General features: G+C 53.8%; 1 protein-coding gene across 4 annotated transcripts in view; it reads right to left on the reverse strand.

The window, feature by feature from the left end:
• Positions 1 to 20,363, reverse strand: part of AGRN (agrin) — a 105,632-nt gene extending 85,269 nt beyond the window's left edge. For 3 of the 4 annotated variants that reach the window (XM_062620107.1, XM_062620105.1, XM_062620104.1), the window contains exons 1-2: positions 19,826 to 20,362; positions 12,784 to 13,045 (exon numbers count right to left, since the gene is read on the reverse strand). In XM_062620107.1, coding sequence (XP_062476091.1) covers positions 12,784 to 13,045; positions 19,826 to 20,314 — 751 coding nt within the window. In that variant the 5' untranslated portion in view covers positions 20,315 to 20,362. Of the gene's footprint in view, positions 1 to 12,783; positions 13,046 to 19,825 lie in introns of all 4 variants that reach the window. The other variant, XM_062620103.1, reaches the window with a different exon arrangement.
• Positions 20,364 to 20,663: the final 300 nt, after the last annotated feature.

Below are 20,663 nucleotides of genomic sequence, written 5' to 3' on the forward strand. Positions count from 1 at the left end.
CAAGCGGAGCAGAATTCAGCTTTCCATAAGAAGGGGCACAGAATAATCCTTGGGCATCCTCCAAGGAACCTACCTCCAGCCATGCTGCCTCATTGTGAACTCATTTGTCACTATGAGGGTGACAGAGAAGCTGTGGCTGCCCCATCCCTGGCAGTGTTCAAGTCCAGGTTGGACACAGGGGCTTGGAGCAAGCTGCTCCAGTGTGGAACTAAATGAGCTTTAAGGTCCCTTCCAACCCAACCCATTCCATGGTTCTATGATACTATTCCAAGAGCTAAATATATACCTGAGTCCCTCGGGTTTCCTGACAAATCCAGGCAATGCAGGAACCCTGATAACAACATGGGATTTACCCAGCCCTCTAAGAATAACTGCACTGCCTAGGAGAGCATCACAGGAATGAGCTCCCTCCTGCTCACAGCACCCATGGTACCACGCAGGAGCCAGGAACCCGCAGCTCTGGGGCAGGACATGGGATTTACAGCCCAGTTCTGCATTGCCTCAAATGGAAAACTGCTCCTTTTTTCCTATGGGATTAGAAGTTTCAGGCTCAGCTTCCTGCAGGGAACAGAGCAGCGCTGTGCCTGGCGCGGTCCCGCCTGGGTGGCGGTGGAAAATAACCAGCAGTTCTTGCCATAAAGAGATTAAACCCCTTTTCCACATGAACAACAAGTGCTGAGGGAGGGAAGGGGGATGCTGTGGGATGCACGTGCACACGGGACATCGCGCTCCTACTCTTTAAGCACGAGCTGCTAAGCCCTCGCAAGGCAGAGCCCAGCTCTTCCCCAATGGGACTGCCCTGATTTTTCCCAGCCTTTCCTAGCTGGAGCTCCACAGGCACTCAGCAGCTCCAGCTCCCCATCCCACATGCTCCATGGAGGCAGAGGAATAGCTCTAAGAGCTGGAATAGCTCCCAGCACTGGGCAAGTTCACACAAGAAGCCCCCAGCGAGGCAGGGATCCAACTGCTTTTCCAATCACCAGACCCAGCTTTGCACCAGGCGGGCACATTCCCCAGCGTTCCCATTGCATCCTTGGACAAGCTCTGGCATTGCTCTCCAAGAGGCACTGATCCTACAGGAAAGCTATTGGAAGCGTTAGAAGGGATGCCTGCCTCTGCATCCAGGGGCGCTCAGGGGATGCATAGCTGGCATTCCAGGCTGGCAGAGCTTCTCCACACATAATCCACCTGACCAGGGCACATGCCAGAACAGGTTATGCAAACAGAGCACACACATGCTGAAGGAGAGCTGTTGTGGGCAGGGAAAGAGGGAAAAGAGTGGAGAAGGAGCTGTATCATCCCTACATTTAAGGGTCCTCAAGCCAAATCCTTCCAGCAGAGCACATTGACCATTCCAGCTCATCATCAGCAAGCCAGGATGAAACAGATCTCCCCTTTCTGTGCACAACAGAGGGAGAAAGAAGAGATCCAACCCCATCTCATTGCCTTGCCCCACTCCCCCCATGGGCAGCAATGGAGCAGGGCTGCCCTGCCAACATTGCCACATTGCAAGCTAGGACACAGGGTCAAATGCATGTGCACACAGGACATCACGCTCCTACTCTTTGAGCACGAGCTGCTTAGCCCTTGCAAAGCAGAGCCCAACTCATCCCCAATGGGATTGCCCTGATTTTTCCCAGCCTTTCCTAGCTGGAGCCCCCCAGGCACTCTGCAGCTCCAGCTCCCCACCCCACATGTTCCATGGAGGGAGAGGAACAGCTCTAAGAGCTTAGATCTAAGCCCTAAGAGCAGCATCCCGTTGCTGCATCCCCTTCCTTCCTCCCAAGGGAAGGTACACTGAGGATGGAGCGCTGCCCATGGGGCAATCATTCACCCCCAAATCCACACCCTTCTGGACCAGTAACACGAGGGGACAGGCAGAACCAGAGGGAAACCAGGCCAGGAGGGGACTGGAGACGGAGGCAGCGTCTCAGGCAAGTCTCTGCAGCACAAGGACCTGCCCAAGGAAGCCACACGCCCGCCCTGCAAACAGAGCACCCAAACATGCACACACAGGCTGCTCCGCACAGGCTGGGGCACCCAGGAGGGACCACGGCAGGACTGAAGCCTTGGCAGCTCCCATGGGAGAGCCTGGCCTTTGCATCCCCTTCCCTGTGCCTGCGGATGGGACACGCTACCCCACTGCTGGCTTCACAGAGCCATGGAAGGGGTTGGAAGGGAGCTTAAAGCTCATCCAGCTCCAACCACTTGCCATGGGCAAGGGGCACCTTCCCCTAGAGCAGCTTGCTCCAAGCCCCATTTCCTAAGCTTGTGGGGATGCAGGAAGATGGGGATTTAACTGCAGGGACAAAGGGCAGCCCATGGAGAAGGGTCCATCCCTCCCCAGGGTTAGTCACCAGTCACACACAGGGAACTGCATCCCGGCACCATTGTTTGCAGGCAACCTCACTGCCCAGGAATGCAGCAGCCATGGGGGCAGGGAGACACCACGGGGGTGGGAAATGCTTCCTGCACACAAGGGCTCGCTCCTCAGCACCTCCATTCAACAGAGCCGCAAGCAACCTGGCTCCTTATGTGAGGGAACCCCACAACAGCGGCTCCAGGAGCCCACAGTCACAGCACTGGGTCATGTAGAGCATGCACGGATGCAGGAGCCACATCTGCACACAGCCTGGGCCTGAAGCTCCCCATGCCTTAACCCACCTTTTATCCAATCCACTTGGTTGTAGACTCCCAAAGACTACGCTGATGCTCTGCTTTCTACAGAGATGGGTCTATAAGAACTGCCTGAGCTTTATGGCTTCCTGCTAAGGAAAGCAGCCCCCAGGCTTTCCTGATGCATTAAAACTGAAGAGCAGGTTGTTCCCTGCGGAGAAGCAGGGTAAGGGAGAGGGTAAGGGAAGCTCTAGGGGTACAGACCACTTGAGATGCAGTCACTGCACCTCCAGGCCAAGGCATGGACCCACGCATCCATCAGCATCCATCAGCGCGCCTCTGCTGCGCTCATATCCCAACCACAAGACAAAAGCAGCGAGAAATAGGGGATTTCAGCAAGTTTTGGTGTCTGTGCTTCATCCGGGACAAGTTAAAGGCAACAACTGTCCTGAAAGAAGTCGAAGATCTCAGCTAACAGAGCTCAGATGGCTCCTCGTGACAGCGTTTCCCCATGCTCTGCCAGGAGTTTCCACTGATCCCGGTTTATCTCTTAGATAAACAGCATCAGTTAAAGCAATTTGCTCAGGGATTCGATCACTACATAAACAGGCAGCCCACTGTAACCAGGAAAGCTGGGAGAGAAACTGGCTGCAAGCAGGACATGGACAAATAAAGCTGACAAAGAACCTGTATACTCAACGGCTGGCTGCCCATGAGCACAGCTACGGCAAATGAAGCTGCAGCCTAGCCCAAGCCAAGCTCTCGCCAGTCCCAAGGCACACAAATGGCTCCTGCAGCCCAGTTAAAAGGGGCTGTAGGGACAGGACGAGGGGGAATGCTTTAAACTGACAAAGGGGAGACTGAGATGAGCTCTTAGGCAGAAGCTCTTCCCTGGGAGGGTGCTGAGGCGCTGGCACAGGGTGCCCAGAGAAGCTGTGGCTGCCCCATCCCTGGCAGTGCTCAAGGCCAGGTTGGAGCAAGCTGCTCTAGTGGAAGGGGTCCCTGTTTATGGCAATGGGTTGGAACTGGATTATCCCTAAGGTCCCTTCAACCCAAACCATTCCGTGACCCTGTAACAGCCAAGAGAAACACAACTGGTCCATATACACTCACAAGGACACAGAGGGGATACAGCCATCAGCAAGATGCCAGAGAATGATGCCACCCTGCGTGCTCAGTGCCACGCCGCTATGGGCCATCACACCCTGCACCCCACAGCACCCCTTTCCCTTGGGCTGTGCCTCCCACACCTCGCTCCATGGATCCCGCTGGAGCCGAGCCTCTCCTGCCAGCCTACCTGGCTGAGCTATGACTGGAATGCCGCCCTTGGCTGCCCGCCCGGCCGCTGCCCGTTAGCACAGGAGGGGATTAAGGTTTATCAGCAGAGAGGTGCAAGGCAGAGGGGGGGAGCCCTGTGTTGTATTGAGGCATCGCCCAGCCCAGCACAAGGAAGCTCCTTTCTGCAGGGATCCCTGCATGGAGACACAGGGAATGGCCTCCAGCACAGAGAAACCCAAGGAAGGGGTCCCCAAACCATCAGGGTGCGAGACGCAGACCTCCCACCATACACAGGCACTTTGCTCACTCCTAAGTGCTTTCCCATTCAGTTTCTGATGGTAAACATTGCCTAAGGGACACATTGCCCAAGGTGAGCCCTATCCTGCCCTGGTCCTCAGGAGGCTGTTGCAGACCCCAAGCAGAGCCCTGGGGGTCTTGGCACTGCTGAAAAGGCACCAGAGGAACCCACAGTGCTGATAAAGGGAGCTCCAGGTACCACGCACAGCACCCAGAAGATGCTCTAACCTCTTCTCCATGCCTTTCTTCCCAAGTTCCCTTGATTTCTGCCTTGAACAAGAACCAGGCATCCCACCACATTAACACAGAACACACAGCTCCAACCGGCCAATTCGGTTTTCCATGTCCATGCCCATCGCTGCCATCTGCTTCCCATACCAGGCAAACCAGGAAAGCTGTGGTTGCTCTGTCTGAGGTGGGAAGCATTCCTTACGCAATCAGAGGATTCATTCAGATCACTTCAGCACCCTCCCCATCACTTCTTTGAGGCTGATACTTCCTTGTGTTCCTTGATTTTACAGTACTGGAAGGCCTGAACCAACCTAAAGCCCTGGAGCGTTGTTTTCTTCCCCCAGAATCAGAGATAGGGCGCTTCTTGGACAAGGAGAACAGCTTCAGAGCCAAGACAATCACAGTTTGGCAGCTGAATTCGGGCTGGCAAGCGAGGTATTGGTTGATTCCACCACCACCACCCTCAAGTGACTTCTCTCCTGCAGTTTGGGGGTTCAGAAGCACTGCAAGTGCCACAGCTTGCTCAACCCTTTGGTTACCAAAGCTGAGCACGCAGCAGTTTCTGTTTCGGTAGGAGCTAACCTGCACCCAACCAGACTAAAGGCTTTGGTTAAAACCCTCCTCCTGCAACAGGCACTGACACAGCACAAGAGGCTGGGGAGAAGGTTAAAGACTAGTAGGGACAACATGAATGTAGCCTCTGAGGAGGGCTTTAGTTCAACACGCAACAGTGGCAAGTGGATGCGCATAAACCCTGAGCATCCCTGTGCTCCTTGTTGCTGTAGATGGGGTCAGGAACAGGCTGATAAGGCCTTAAGGAAAAGCTGGCAGGAAGAAACTCATAATACATGGACATTGCCAGTGCATCCAGGGGAGTCCCAAGGAATCCACTAATCATGGAATGGGTTGGGTGGGAAGGGACCTTAAGGCTCATCCAGTTCCAACCCCCTGCCATGGTACTCTGTCTGCAGCATCAAGTGATGCTGGTCCCCATCCATTCAGAGTCAAGATCACAGTTATCCCAAGCTTTTCCCTTCTATTGCCATGAGCAGCTTGCAGTTAGGACTCCTGGGTCCCATTCCCTGCTTCATTACAGACTCGCTCTGCAAACTGGGACCATACTGCTGCTTTACTTACCATACCCAGGGGAAATAGATGGCTTGTTAATGCAGGCAAATGGCTTTAAAGCCCTTTAAAGAATGAGAACTGCTTCACACTGTTCTCCAACCGATTCTGAAGGTTCTGCACTTCCCTCTCTTCCCAGTTTGGATGAGACCAATTCCAACCCCAAAGCACTCCTGTGTATCTGAAGGCACAGCCAGTCCTCCAGCTCACTTAAGCTACTTAGCATCCCTGCAAGACAGAGCGCGCACAGTGGTCTAATATTAGACAGAAGATGCACTTACAGCCCATCAAGATGACACAACATCCTCTGGGAGCCTGCAGCTCTTTTCCAACAGCCACTACTATGCAGGGAAAGAAATAGGATAAGAAGCAGCAGTCAGAGGTGCCAGTCCTCAAGCACTTACCCAGGGATACGGGTCAGCTCGAGGCTCGGATGTAAGAGTGATGGAGATCGTTCATAAAGCAACCAGGCAAGAAAAGGAAGTGGCCAAGACCAGCAATTCACACTGCTCAGCTTGCCGTGGTTTGGCAGGAAGATGAACAGGGATCAACGTGGACACAGGGAGGGCCGGGGGAGTCAACATGGGAAGCAAACAAGCAAGAGTGGTTTGAAAGCTCACACTTTCTCATTCGCTTTGTAGCCTGCGCTGCAGCCAGACTGGAATTAGCCAAATTGGGTATGAATTATTGAAAGCACTAGAGTCCCATTTCCTTTGCTAATCAAAGGATTCCAGGGAGCTGAGAAAGGCAGGAAGAGCAGCAGCTTTGCAAGGAAAGAAAGAACAAGGCACAGCTAGAATGGCTTTTGTAAGGAGGGGGCAGCTTGCAGAGCATCATTCACCTCCTCCAACCCGCAGCCCAACACAGAGGAGGAGATCTGTCCTCCCCTTGGCCACACAGCACATCAAAGCACTCTCTTCCTGCTCCTGGAAGTCATCCCAAAGGAATGCAGGCTCTTTGCAGAGTGTTTCATAAGATAAACAGACCGAGGTCCCACTCCTGGGTAAGGATTAGCATGGAGCAAGCCCGAGCAACTCCTGATGGATAAAGGCTGGACTGGAGCTGCCCACTGCCTGAAACTCAGACAGGTCAGCTCTGTCCTCTCCATCAGCAGAACCCAGCTCCCAGGCTTCATTTGGAAACCAGATGAGCCATTTCCCTCGCATCCCTTCTGCAAGCACAGCTTCTATGGATACCTGGGATGAGCTGCGCATCCTGTACCCCAGCTCTTGGCCAGAGAGAGTCCAAAGGAAGCAGCACCAAAGGCACAGCTTTGCCCACCTCAAGCATCAGGAGCCAGCAATCGGCACCAGAGAGAAACAGAACTGAGCTCTCCCCGTGCCAGAAGGGTGCTATTGGTAGCTGCAAATGGGTTGCAGCATTTAGATTCATGCATGTGAGTGCCTGGTGCATTCTGCAAGCAGCCACGCCTGCACGCTTCATTTATACCTGTGGTAGATGCGGTGTGACAGGGCTGACTGCTCCCACGTGTGTCTGACCCTGTGCAAAGGAGCTAGGGAGCAGGCAGGAGATTTGGATAGAAGCAGTTATAGCGTGGCAACACCTTTAAAGCGACACATTCTGACACCATGACCAAAAACCTGCCTGTTAAATGCTCACACACACAGGCTGTCTGCAAAGCATCAGTAGGGCTGACCCCTAGCACATGTGTTAAAGCAGAGTGGGTCTCATCCAGCTGGAGAAGGGAGGGATGCAGCTCCCCGTTTCACACGGTGGCTGCAGGATAGGGACAAGGAGGTGTCAAGGAGAGGCAATGAGACAAGAAAAGCTGCACCTGAGCCCTGCCCTGGTTATCAAGGAGCCCAAGTTCAGCAAAGCAGGGGGTGCAAAGAGGATGAAGGCCATGCCAGAGTCCCAAACGCTCAGGCAGGCAGCATGGGGGATGCTCAGAGGGAGAGATTCGGAGCCAGCCTTGTGATGCTGCCAGTTGGAAGCGTTCCTCCACTCGCACCCACTCCCGGCCATCCCATGGGATCAGCCACCCTCGCAGAGGGATTTCTTCTCCTACACAAAGCCACCACCGTCACCAAAGGCTTCACATGCCCATGGAGAGCTCCCCGTCTCTTGACAAGTCCCCTGAGCAAGGCTGATGCTGTGCAAGCATCCTGCAGTGGGAAGCAGCAAAAGGAGGCTGCGGGGATTAAGGGTGGCAAGTGGGAATGTTCTAGACAGGTCACCTATGAGAACTCGTAGAACCTTCCCCACTCCACATCCCTTCCCTTCTCTTCTATCCCATGTCTTTACAAAAAGGATGGAAAAGGGAAGATGCTGCTTCCTTGCGCATTCCCACCGTCAGGATGTGAGGTACCAGCCCCAGCCAGCACCCGGCAGTTCAATAGCATCACACACATGACAGAAGGATGCACAGAGCCTCTGTAGCACACAGTGTGTGTGTCCCCAAGTTATTAGGGGAGCAAACAGAGGGAAAACAGACCCAAGAGCACATGGTCAGGGCTGCTAGAGCCAAGGGATACGCCGTCTGTGCTGCAGACCACAAAGCTGATCCCACACAGAAATGCAGCAGGATGTGCCAGAGTGGAAAGCGAGGCCAAAGGAGCCTTCCCAGACCAGTAGCCTCCCACACCAGATTAAAATTCCATCGGAATTTGCTAAACAAATCGACTCTCAGCTACTGCCATAAACCCGTGGGATGTTTTGTGTTACTACCATGCAACGGAGGGAAGGAAACAGACCCTTCAGCCTGGAGCATGCACAGAGCCTCCCATGATAACATCGAGAACATCCCTTGGGTGCACAGGGCCAGGGCTGTGCATGGGGCAGGCTTCTGCAGCATCAGAATGGGATGGGGTCTGGTTAGGGTTAGGGATGGGATCTGGCTCCATCCATCCATAAGCAGTCCCTGCTCTCCCCAGTGCCACTCGGATACAGCGGCAGAGGAACCCTGGTCCAGCCACCGCTGCATCCCAAGCTACGTGCTGCGGATGGGGAAGCAGGAAGGGCCCCAGGAGTGTTCAGTGCTGGATTCTCTCCTCTCACTACATTTCGCAGCTGCTGGCTAACTCAGCCACCCTCCCGACGTGTTGATGCTGTTCTCATTATCTCCAGTGCAAAACAGAGCCAAGAAGAGGAGGGAAGGGAAGAAAAAAACCTCCTTTAAGAAGAAACCCACACACTAACCCTCTTCCAGCCCCCTCCCTCGCCTGTTCCAAAGGACAATGATCGATTCAAAAGGGATAGTTGCAGGGGTGGAGAAGGACTACAAAGAGACCAGAGCATGGGAAGTGACCACAGCCCGAATCACCTAATACAGCCCCATGCCAGCCATTTCCTTGCTGAGAGGAGCCTACTGTGTGTGCCTTAGTGCCTGTGTAAGGAGCCTGAAAGGATGATTTTGCATGGGCTGGTTTACAAGAACAAAACGCCTCAGTTCTGTGGAGGCACAGACCTAAAAGAGAAAGAGAGGACAGAATAGAAGCGAACGGGGAACAGACAAAACAGGATGGATGGTGTAACTTAAAGGGAGATGCTTGCAAAGCAGCCCTGCTCTCAAGTAGTCACAAGCAGAACTGAGGCTGTAGGACCGGATGCAGCTCTTCCCTGGGTGTAATTAATAGTGTTGCCACAGAGATAAAGAGTCGGAGGAGAGTTCTGGACTGGCTGAATGAGAATTCCAATGGGAGCCAAGTGACATTTGAAACATATGGAGCATCTGCAGCGCGCTGCATGCTGAACACCAGCCACAGCAGCTCGCTTTATCATGGGCATCAATATGGGAAGGAGTTCCAAAGGCTCTATCCTCACAGCAACACCCCTTTTGCCCCCTCTATATCCTAGGCTGGGTGATGCAGCACCCAACGTGCCCCCACTTTGCTGCCCACGCAGAGGGGAGCAGCCCCAAAGCTGGAAGAGGCAGCAGCAGAGAAGCCATTGAATGCCATAGAAGCACAACCACCAGGCACCAAACACACCTCCAAAGCCAGCCAAGCTGCCTCAAGCAGGGCAGTCGCCCCGGTGTTAACGCAAATCATGCCACAAGCAAGGTGCTATTAAAGAGGAGCCCGGGGTTCTCATTAACCAAGGCTCTAACACAGGTTTAATGCGCACTTCCTTCCACCCAGCCAGCTCAGTGCAAAGCCAACGTCTCCCCTCCCGCACCGCACACAAAAAGCCCTCGTTTTCCTCAAGTGCAGCTGGGATCAAAGGGAAATGTGAGCCCCACACACCCAGGGGATTAGTCAGCTGTTGGGCTCCACAGGAGCGTGCTTGATGGCTCTGTCAGGGCAGAGCAAGGCGAGGAGAGCCCTGCACCTACCATGGAGCCTGCTCCTGCTGCGCCTTGGGATGCTCTTAGACCTGCACGGTGAGCCCAGCTCTCTTCTTCATGCAGGGGTCACCATTCAAGGCACAAATAGAGCAAGCCCTGCACTTATCATGGGATCATGGAATGGTTTGGGTTGGAAAGGACCTTAAATTCATCCAGTTCCAACCCCTTGCTATGGACAGGGACACATCACACTAGAGCAGGTTGCTCCAAGCCCCGTCCAACCTGGCCTTGATCCCTGCCATTAATAGGGCATTTACCGCTTCTCTGGGCACCCTGTGCCAGTGCCTCACCACCCTCGCAGTAAGGAGCTTCCTCCTTATATCCAACCTGACCTTCCCTGTTTCTTTCCCTGGAAGCCTCATCCAGATATCCCAAACAAGAGGAAATCCACTCCTGATGCTACACATCACTGCATGCTGCTTGGGGCCATCTCCCTTTCCGTGCCTTCCCCCATGGAGCCACCAGAACATCCTCCTTCATCCATGGACCCAGTCCAAGCACGTGTCCCAGCATCCCACACCCATCCCCGTGTTGCTCAGCACCAAAACCTTCCCTCCAGGCACCCTCAGTGCTACAGGCAGTTGCAGAGCTTAGCTGAAGCATTTGGACTACAGCTGCTCGAAACATTATGACCACAACTAAGTGTAACCCAAACGCACCGGTTCCACTCTAACCTGAGCTGTTTCACAGGGATGCCCTCATCTGAACTCTCCTCTCAGGCAAGATTGTGATGACTGGGGTTTTTCCAAGCGACAGGAGGTGAAGACACTCAAAACATCCATGTTTTTCCACTCAGCTGCCACCATTCTTCCCATTCTTTCTGCAGAAGCACTCCAAAGTTTGTTTTCCAGCTCAAAACGCAGCACGGAGCAAGGCTCTGGGCAGCTTTGCTTTGAAGAGCTGATGGGAAACAAGTCCTGGAGCTAAATTCTCACACTCAAGAGCTCAGAAATGGTTCCCAGGGTGGCAGGAGCAGGTTCTCAGGCCCAGTTTTGCATGGGTTTCCATGGTTTGCATGGGTGAGCCAAAAGGGACTTCTGCAGAGACCTCAGGAGAGGCCTGACCCTTAAGTAGGGCTTGAGGGAAACCATGGTTTTGGTGGTCAGTTTGTTCCATGCTCTATAGCAAACCTGTTAGCACATAGAAAGCCCATGGTGCTGAGCCACCAGCCAGGCTGGTGCCCAGAGAAGCTGTGGCTGCCCCATCCCTGGCAGTGTTCAAGGCCAGGTTGGACACAGGGACTTGGAGCAACCTTGCCCAGTGGAGGATGTCCCTGCCCGTGGCAGGAATGGGTCCCATTCTACATGGAATCTATTCTATCAGGAGGGAAACTCTATCCCTCCTTATATCCCAGGGGCCTTAAGGGACAACGTCCTTCACCACAAACAGGACCCAACTGGCTCAGCCACTCCAGCTCACCTCCAGTGAGTGCAAAAGAAGCATGACAAAGGACACGGCAAAGCAGTGAAGCCAGAATTCTTCCAAGTGCTTGCTCAGGGTTAACAAATCCACGCTCTTCTTTCCCTTCCATCCCTCTAGTAGGTGCAAGGATGGAGCAGAACTGATACCTTTCAATACATGGAATATATCTACATATATCTATCTCATATCCCTCTCACTTGCAACCACCACTCAAGACAGTGCCTCTTGAGAGCCACTTTGCTGAACCAGCCCTTTCCCAGCCTCCCAGGCCATGAGTTCGGTCATTTACCTCTGTCAGCATTCCCAGCTGGAAAAAAGGGGTTATGGCCTCTCCTTTGCACATCCAAGGGGAAGAGGGAGCCAATCTGCATGTTTATTTGTTGTCTGTGCAGAATTCCTGCATTCCTTCCCTTATTTACTTATCTGCTCCCAGGACATGCTCAGACCCTAGCAAAGGGCTTTGGGGACACCACATTCCCCCATGTGCTTGGAGCTCTTGCTGGAACACATAAAGGGGGAAGAGAGAAGCCGGGTGAACGGGTTATGGGATGAATGGGAGTATATTATATTATATTGTAATATACTATTATGAATGGGAGTATGGTTAAGGTGGTTGGGCATCCAGATCTGCTCTCCATAGAGGCACATCTCCACACCTGAATGTCTAAGGCACTATTAAAGAGCACATATGGGCTGTCTCCCCCTCAGCTCTTCCCAACAGCTATGCTGTTACACCCACAGCAGCACTAGTAACTCAGCCACCCTCACGTCAACATGATGCACATGTACTCCATGAGCAGCACACAACATTCCAACCTGCCTCATCAGAGAGCTTTTGGGAGCAAAGGATCCAGAGATTAATGTGTAAGGGGTAAAGGGCTTCACCACAACACAGAAGCACACCTTTACCCATAAGCAGAACTTAGTTGCTTTACCCATAAGCAACTTTACCCATAAGCAGAACTTAGCTGGCTTCTTGGATCCCTGGCAGGAGTCCACAGGGCTGACTTGGAAAGCAAGGAGTAACCACCATGAAGGACAAGCCTTCACCACAAGATGAACCCATTGACTTCTTATCTCTAAACCTATAGGAAAATCTAACTCAGGTGTGAGAAACCTAAATCCCCTTCTAAGTGCCTGCAACACACTTGTGTTAGGACTTGCAGCGGGGATGCTCCCAACCACATAGGGGTCACAGCAGAGAGAACTTACACCAAATCTGGGGTAAAAACAACATAAAGCAACCTTGTTTGGCTGTGCCTTGGTTGCAATCACTGCCTCTAACAAGAAGGTCAATGCCTGTGACAGCAGAGTACATAGAGCAGCATGACCCTGGTCACACATAGAACTTCTCCATCTCATCCACAGCGAGACCATTCGCCAACCACAGACCGGTTTGGGTTGGAAAGGACCTTAGGATCGCCCAATTCCAACCCCCTGCCGCAGCATTTACCAGCCAAGAGCACAGGATTCCCCATGGGACCACTGCAGCCGCCTTCCAGCCTCACCTTCCACACAGTGCTCCACCTCCTCCAGGTTGCGCAGGGTGATGCGCATGAGGCTGGAGTTGAGCATCAGCTCGTTGCGGTGCGCCGGCCACATGTACTGCGGGGCAGGGTTGACGAAGAATATCCTCGTGTCGCCAGTGGAGACCTGGTTGTCGCAGATCAAAGGGTCCCCAAAGCCACCGATAACCACCTTGTTCCCTCCATCCAAGAGGATCTCGTGGGTGACGATGTCTTTGCCTTTCAGGTAGCGCCACACTCTCACCTGGAATGAGAGGGAGAAGGAGCACGTGAGACCGTTCCACGCACGGTTAGCACCCGCTGGCCCTGGTTCATTCCTACCACGCTGTCACAGGGGGCATAGGGGTGGTTTGGGCTTCATGGAAATCCCTTTAAAAGCACAAAACATGGCCAACAAAGGCTAAGGCTTTTCTGCCAAAGCTGTGCCCAACGCTCTGCCTATTGCTAATAAAGAATCCAAATGGATAGCAGGAGATCCACTCTGGGATTAAAAGTGAGATCCAACTCGCCTACCAGACCCTTTCCATGTAAGGATGCTGTGATCCGTCATTCACAGAGCACAGGGACATGGTTCAAGCCCTACCAAGGGCAGGATGCTGGTGTCGGCAGCATCATTGGAGGTGACAGTCTCCAGCCTGTACAGTTCACCCTGATTCACACCAAAATCTCAGTGGTGATATATATCGAGGGAGAAAAACACACTCCTGCATAAGAAAACAGCTTTGGTAGGAGCATTCAATGGCTGGAAGCTCCCAACCAGGGGGGAGGCTTTGAGCCTTAAAACAGGGGCAGGAGGAGGCAGATGGGGCGGGTGAATGAATGAAAGGAGGGGTCTTCTGGCTCTGACAAGGGAGACAAAAGGCAGAGCAGATAACATGCCATGTAGAAATGTCAAAAGCAACTTATGCTCAAGTTTCTTGTTCAACTTACAAACAAGGAAAGAAAACCTTTGCCTTAGCAGGCTGGATCTGCTAAAACAGAGAGGATTTGGCAGAAGGAGCCTGTTCTCTTTACTCATCCAAACTTCAGGAACTAAAATAAGTCCTGGCCACTGGAGCTGCCAGCAGCTCTAGAACAGTCTCCTTGGACTGCATCACTGGCTCATCCCCCTGCCCAAAAGAGCAAGATCTGGACACAACAGCAAAGCAGCTTCCCTGTGGCAAACTAAAATGAATCTTTAGTCCATGTGGGGCACCCAAGGCACATCCCCATCCACACCAGAGAGGTCAGAAACCCTCCTGTTGCAGCTCTATAGCAGGGACAACACAAAGCTGAGTCGGTGAGTTGCACGTAATAGCATCTCATCAGAGAGCAGCCCGAGGTTTCAGCTTGGAGCAAGGGTGGCTGCTGCAGTGCATGGGTATGACTGTGACCACAGGCATCCCTGGCCCTGTTTATCACACTCCCTGCCTGCATCTCCCCTCCTAGAAAAGCCTGAGAGCCCATTCACCTGCATTCTCTGGCTGTCTACACAGCCCAAAGAGCACTTGAGCACTCTGTGCCAAGCACCAAGGCAGCCAAGGAGGTGGCAGCTCAGAGACAAGGGGCTCTTGATCCCCTCTCTGAAGCAGGCACACACGTACTTGAGGAGTGCAGTTCCAAGGGGAATGAGAGGGGTAGAGAAAGGATGCTCATGTGTTGAGGCTGAGAGTTGGGCACGTTCAGCACGGAAAAGGCTCCAGGGAGACCTTAGAGCAGCTCCCAGTGTCTAAAGGGGCTGACCAGAAGCCTGGAGAAGGGCTTTTGACAGGGGCAGGTAGCAACAGGACAACTTCCATGCTTGGTATTGGGGTTTAGGTGAGGGGACTTGTTACACAGGTGAGGAGGAGAGCACAGAGCAGAGCAAACCATGTTCAGTTATGTGTAAGTGCAATTCACTGTCAGCTGCCCTGCACATCCCTTCAAGCGCATTGTGTGGGCCCGAGACTGTTCAGACAGACTCTTACTCTGTACCTAACACCTCCATCCCATTACTCAGTGACTACACAAGACACACACAGTGACCTGATGTGCAAAGTTCAAGTAAGAGGCTAAAACCATGCAGCTCTCATGGCCTTTAACTGATCTTGCCCTCGTTTGAAGCCCTAAATACAGGACTTCAGGGGTGCAAGCTGAGTATTAATGGTCAAGATCCATTGCTTCAAGGTCCACAATGCTTTTGAGCCCAGCTCCAATGCATTGTCCCTGACACAACAAGGAGCAGGCAGCTATAGGTGCTGGGGTAAGCAAACAGGGCTATTCCCCTAGGAGCCAGCAGGCTGGGGTGACAGCATCCTGCTCAGCACAAGGTCCTTCTGTCAAGCATAAAAAGGGAACAAATTGAGTGCTGCTTGTGCTCTTTGGGTGCATCTGAAGGTTGAGAACAAAGCTTAAGAGTGTATTTTATCCTCCCATCCTCCTGCTTCTCCCACCTTCTCCTTAAGGGGTGATATTTGCCCACCTTGAAAAAGGAATCTGGGCTTGATGGGTCTCAGTTCCCACCCAGCCCAGCAGGCCCTGTGTGTACCAATGGTGCGAGCCTTGTTCTCCTGCATACCAGAGAGCAAAACCCATCCCAGGCATCAAGACCCCTGTGACAGCTGTGCATGCCGTAGCTGCTCCCAGGTTAGCTGGAGACACCGTACCCATGTGCTTCCACATTCAGCTGGCTTCCAGCAGGGACTCAGCTCCCCTTGGGCCAGGGCTAAGCGATGCCCCAGCAACCAGAGGGCAAGCAGTAACTCACATGCAGGGTACCAGCCCTCCCAAGCTGCTGGGCAGGGGAGAAAAGAGGGGCTGAAGCAATGCTTTTTGTACAGCTGCTTTCAGCCCCAAAAGCCCTCTTGAGGAGCTGCTGGGTGGTACCCAGCCCTGTCAGAGTGAGCTCTCTTCTTGAGAGCGATGGCAATCAACCAGCAAGCAGAGGGAGCTTCAGATGGCAAGGCAGGGTAGCTGTGACAGGCAGCTTCCCTCCCTTCTGATCACCCAAGGAATCCCAGCATCCACACAGCCATCTGCTCCACCACATGCAGGCGATGCCACGGGAGGCAGCCCCCTTCAGAGAGCCACACCAGCGAGCGCAGCACCTCCGACGGTGTTTAAGGAGCGCAGCTTCAGCGCTAGCACCGTCCTCCTGCTTCCCCATCGGCAGCGCAGCGCCCTGCGGTCGTGCTCTGCCCACAGTCAAGTCCAGGCACCTTCCTGCAGCCCCACCAGCTCCACCTCCTCTTCCTCCAGCAGCAGCAGGAGCCGCAGCCGCAGGGCAGGCGCTGGCTGCGAGCACTGAGGTGCACAAAGCAACCAGGGCAAGAACCCAGCAACACAAAGGAGACAAAAGGGAGAAGGGTGGAGGGGGGGGGATACACACAGAGAGCGCAGCCTGAGGCTCCCGATGGGAGGCAGCGGCAGCGGGGCATTTCACAGGTAGGGCTAAGGAAGGGGAATGCCTCCCCCTCGCTCTGGAGCAGATGGTGATGCGATTTAATTGGCATGGCTCTTGTAGGCATGCACCTCAGAGCCAGGCCACAGCAACTGCAGAGTCCACCAGCTTTCTCCCCACCCTTATTCGCCTTATAATGAATGGATGGGAAGGCACCAAAGACCGAGCAATTACCTGTAGGGCATCCCATTCATCATCACAGGCAATTAAGACGCTGTCAGGGGTGACTCACCGGCTACATTGAGGATGGGGGAAGAAAAGGCAGAGAGAAAGAATTGGGCTGGAACCTAGTTCCAAGAGGTGCCTTCCCTAGAGCAGACTAACTCACTCCTTGCCAGCGAGCACATAAAACACTGAATTAAGGCTGGTTTACAAGGCTCCTGGCAGCGACAGGGAGGCAGAGTGAGAACTTTATTTAAGCAGAGCCTTCCTTGCAAGGGTGTATTTCAAGCGCTACACAAAACCAGCGAGCCAAAGGGCTTTCCAATGTGGTGTGGGTCCCATTCCATAGGGGAGAATGGGACCACCTGTACAGGCACGTGTAGGGCTAAAGGATTCCTGCCAGGAAGATGCTTGTAAAGAAAGGTGAGGAGTTGGAGCATAGTCTCATAGAAAGAGAGCTGTCACTCTGAGCAGAGGTAGGGTCATCGCTACTATTAGCATCAGTTCATTAGTATCAGCATCACTTACAGCTTCACACTCAGCTCTGTCAAACCCTCCCTTTGTCATCCCTCTCCCCTTGCTTGTCCCTCTCCTGTGCCTTTCCCTGTCAGAAGCCAGCAGCCCTTCCCTTAGGAGCAAGGGGAAATCAAACCCACCTCCCCCAGCAACTTCCACATCCAACCCTGGCTGGAGACAGCCGCTGCTACCCCCCAAAATACGGGCTCTATTGTTTGGAACAGGATCCACATCCTTGGCAACACTTCCTATAGAACCTGTATTTGTCCTATAAATAGGAGCTCCCTTCATAAATACCAGGTCAGAGCAGAATAAGGCCCCTCAGAGGGCTCAAAGCAGGGGCAATGCTAGCACATAGGCTGCAAATGGGATGAGCAGCAGAACCAAAAGCTTGGGGAGAGCAAGGCAGGAGCCAGCACAGAGCCCAGGTCCCCACGTCACATCCCTCAGTGAGACATAAGCCATGTGAAGAGATCCATCAGCCTCTTCTTCCTTATTATCCATCTCCTCTAACAGCAAAGGAATGGCTGGTGGCTCTTTACAGGCATTCATCTAACATGAACTTCACATTGCTTCTCAGCTGCAATGTGCTTATCTGCACCTATCAAAGGCTACAGCTGGGAGGGCTTAGGGCTTAACTGGGGCCAAGAAGACAGCAGTGCTCCCTCCCAGACCACCCAATAACACTGTTTTGGGTGTAGGCTCTAGGGAACTCCCACCACACACTTGGCCCTTGCCTTTGCCCTTCAGATAAAGAGCTGACAAGAGATAACTGTGGTATTTGGAGGCAACCCCAGGGGCTAAGAACAGTTAGGACAGTGAGGAAGTGGACGTGTAGCTTCCCACCAGCAACATCCTTTCTGCACCCGGGTTTATTCCAGCTCCACAGAGCACCAGGGGTCAGGTTTAATGGCCAACCTGCCCTTTTGGGATGGAGGTGTTTGGTAAAACACACCCAAACCAACCCAAAATGCAGGCAGGTCCATCCCTGCACCAGCAGAATCACAGCAGTAGCAATACTTCGAGGTAGAATCATACAATCATAGAACAGCTGGGGCTAGAAGGGGACCTTCAAAGGTGAGATCTTGGGGTGAAACAAGCCATTGGCACTGTGACTTACACTCTAAATCACAGCGAGGAGAGATTTATCTGATCCCAGGTCCTAAAAACACCCCCAAGCCCCATTTCAAAGCCTTTTCCCTGCGAAGACCCTAGGAATATACCATTAAGGACCACACAGAAAGGACTCGATGTGGAGGCGAAGCACTGAAAAGCCACTGGGCTAAGAAACTGAGTGTCACAGCACGAGCAGGAGAGCCAGCAGCACTGCCACAGTGAGAAGGGACAGGCACTTCCATCCAAGGTGGAAGCTTTTCCTCCCTTCACAGGACCACAAAGGTATCTTGGGAGCATGTTCTGGCCTTCCAGTGTAGTTATGGCAGCAGTTACTAACTCTGGAGTCCTGTGTCTGTTGCATCTTGTCTCTTTGTGTCCCTGCCCATGGCAGGGGGTTAGGACTGGATGACCTTAAGGTCCTTTCCAACGCAAATCATTCCATGATCCTTGGAGTCAGTAGCACAAACCTTCTCCACCGCATTCCTTGGGAATGGCTCAGGGAGCAGTGGGCAAAAGACTCTGCTCCCAACCTGAGCGATACAAACTGTGTTTCAAATCAAGCCAGGTTCCTCCCCATTGCTCTTAGACTTGATTGCACCCTTCCTAACGCAGAGCTGCTGAGCAAGCAGGCTCTCCATCACAAGGAAACCGCTTTTCCTGACCTAAAGCCTTGCTCTGATGCAGCAAGATGAAGCCAGGCACCACGCTGCTTGCCCGCAGTGGGAGGAAAGAGCCCTATTTCTTAGCTAAGCCTTTCTAACCCATCACTAACCTCGCTGGACCACCTCCTGCATGGCAACCCCTGCCCTGGCATCAGGTGGCCCGCATCCATGCGGCCATATGCGCCCCAAGCTGCTGCAGGACACCGGCTGCTCGCAGCAGCTTATTAGTTTTCCACATAGCACCCAGGATGTGCCAGACACTTTGCAAACATACGGTCCCTGCTCTAGCCTGGAGGGTCTGGGATCTCGTTGACAAGGGGACAGATTGTGCCGTGTTGTATCACGACAGGAAGAGCAATGGGAGCAAAGCGTGAAGCAGCGGGCACCAGCTGGACAGGCAGAAGCTGTTCAGCTACTTTACTAAGGCGAGATGCTCCAGAGCAAGAGGGTAAAGCCGTGGTATAAAGTTAATCCACCTCTGCACCACTGCTGTGCATCACCCCCAGGCCCTGCTTAGCACTAACCACAGGCAGGAACCGCAGCACTTTTTAGGGATGAGCAGAAAAGGGGATTGGGAGGGGGGGGAGAAGAAGAAGAGCGAAAGGCAATGGAGCAGCAAGTCCTCACAAGTGAGATTCCTGCCCCGGGAAGGGTTAAGCCATAGAGCACGTTTTCTGACAACCAGGCGGATGGTATTTCAGGTTGCTCAGTACTTTAAGAGTCTTTCGGCTTAGAGGAGGAGGTGGGGGGGGGGGGGGGGAGAGGGGAGAAAAAAACCATCGCCAGAGGCCAGATTCGTAGTTAAACAATAGCTTGAGCTGGAGGAACTCAAGATGCTGCTAAAGTCAACAGGGACAGAGCCAGGAGCGGCTCCCACCGCCCCGCCGGGGGAGAAAAGTTGGGATCCCGCTCCTCATCCCGGGCACGGAGGGGGAAAATGCCCATAAAAAGCAACCTTGAGAGATTCCCCTGGGCACAGCGGCGGGAGCCCCGGCGGGGAAGAGCCTCCGCCGGCTAAAAATACCTAATTACACACCAAAGCGTACAATAAGAACCACATGCGGCCGCCCGAGCAAGCGCCTGCCCGGGGCCGAAAGTTTCCCTTCAGCCCCCCACTATCCACCCAGCATTCCCATTCCCAAATGGTTACCTTGCAGGAATAGGTGTGATGGACGGGATCCACGTTCATGATCTCCTCCACCGTACCCGTCAACACCACGTTGGCTTCTTCCTCCCGCCGCTCCAGCTCCCGTTCGGGGCACGTCGCCCATCCGCCGCCACCCAGCAGCACCAGGAGCACCGGGAATACCGGGAGCAGCCGGGAAGCCGCCGCTGCCCGCCCCGCCATGGCCCGCGGGGCCCCGCTCCCGGCCCCCGGCCCCCCGACGGAGCGGGGAGACAAAGCGAAGCCGCTCGCAAGCAGGGCTGGAGCGGAGAGAAGGGCTACTTTTGTTCGGGGAGGTGAAAAGGAGGAAAGAAAGAGAGGGAGGGAAGGAGGGGAGGGGAGAGCAGGGGAGGGGAGAAGGAAGAAAATCCCAAGAGGAGGAGGAGGAGGAGGAGGAGATATCGCTCCCCTGAAGCCGCGGCCAAGCGCTGGGTCCTCCGCTTTGCCCCTGTAAGAAAGCGCGCAGATTTGCATGCAATCTGAATTGCTGATAAGGAAGGAGAGGGGTAGAGGGCGGAGGGGGGAATGGAGGGAGGGAGGGAGAAAGGGAAGCAGCCGGCCCTGCTGCCGGCTCCTCTTGCGGCGCTGCCGCGGACGCCACCCCCAGGAAAGGGAGCTCGCATCAGGTTAATGGATAATCAGCGCCGCAACGTGAGGAGACTTTTAAAGGTGTAGGAGCGGCTGCTGGCTCCGCCACCCCCTGCACCCGCTGCGGATCTCACCCCGTCTCGGCTCTGCAAAGGGGTCCCCTTGGGCACCGCACCCAGCGAAGGGGGGGGGGATGACCCCATAATGTGTGACCCCATAATGTGTGACCCCACCA

Source organism: Pezoporus occidentalis, unplaced genomic scaffold (genome assembly GCF_034315485.1).
Source record: "Pezoporus occidentalis ecotype Australia unplaced genomic scaffold, CSIRO_AGI_Poc_V1 ctg219, whole genome shotgun sequence".
Classification (NCBI taxonomy): domain Eukaryota; kingdom Metazoa; phylum Chordata; class Aves; order Psittaciformes; family Psittacidae; genus Pezoporus; species Pezoporus occidentalis.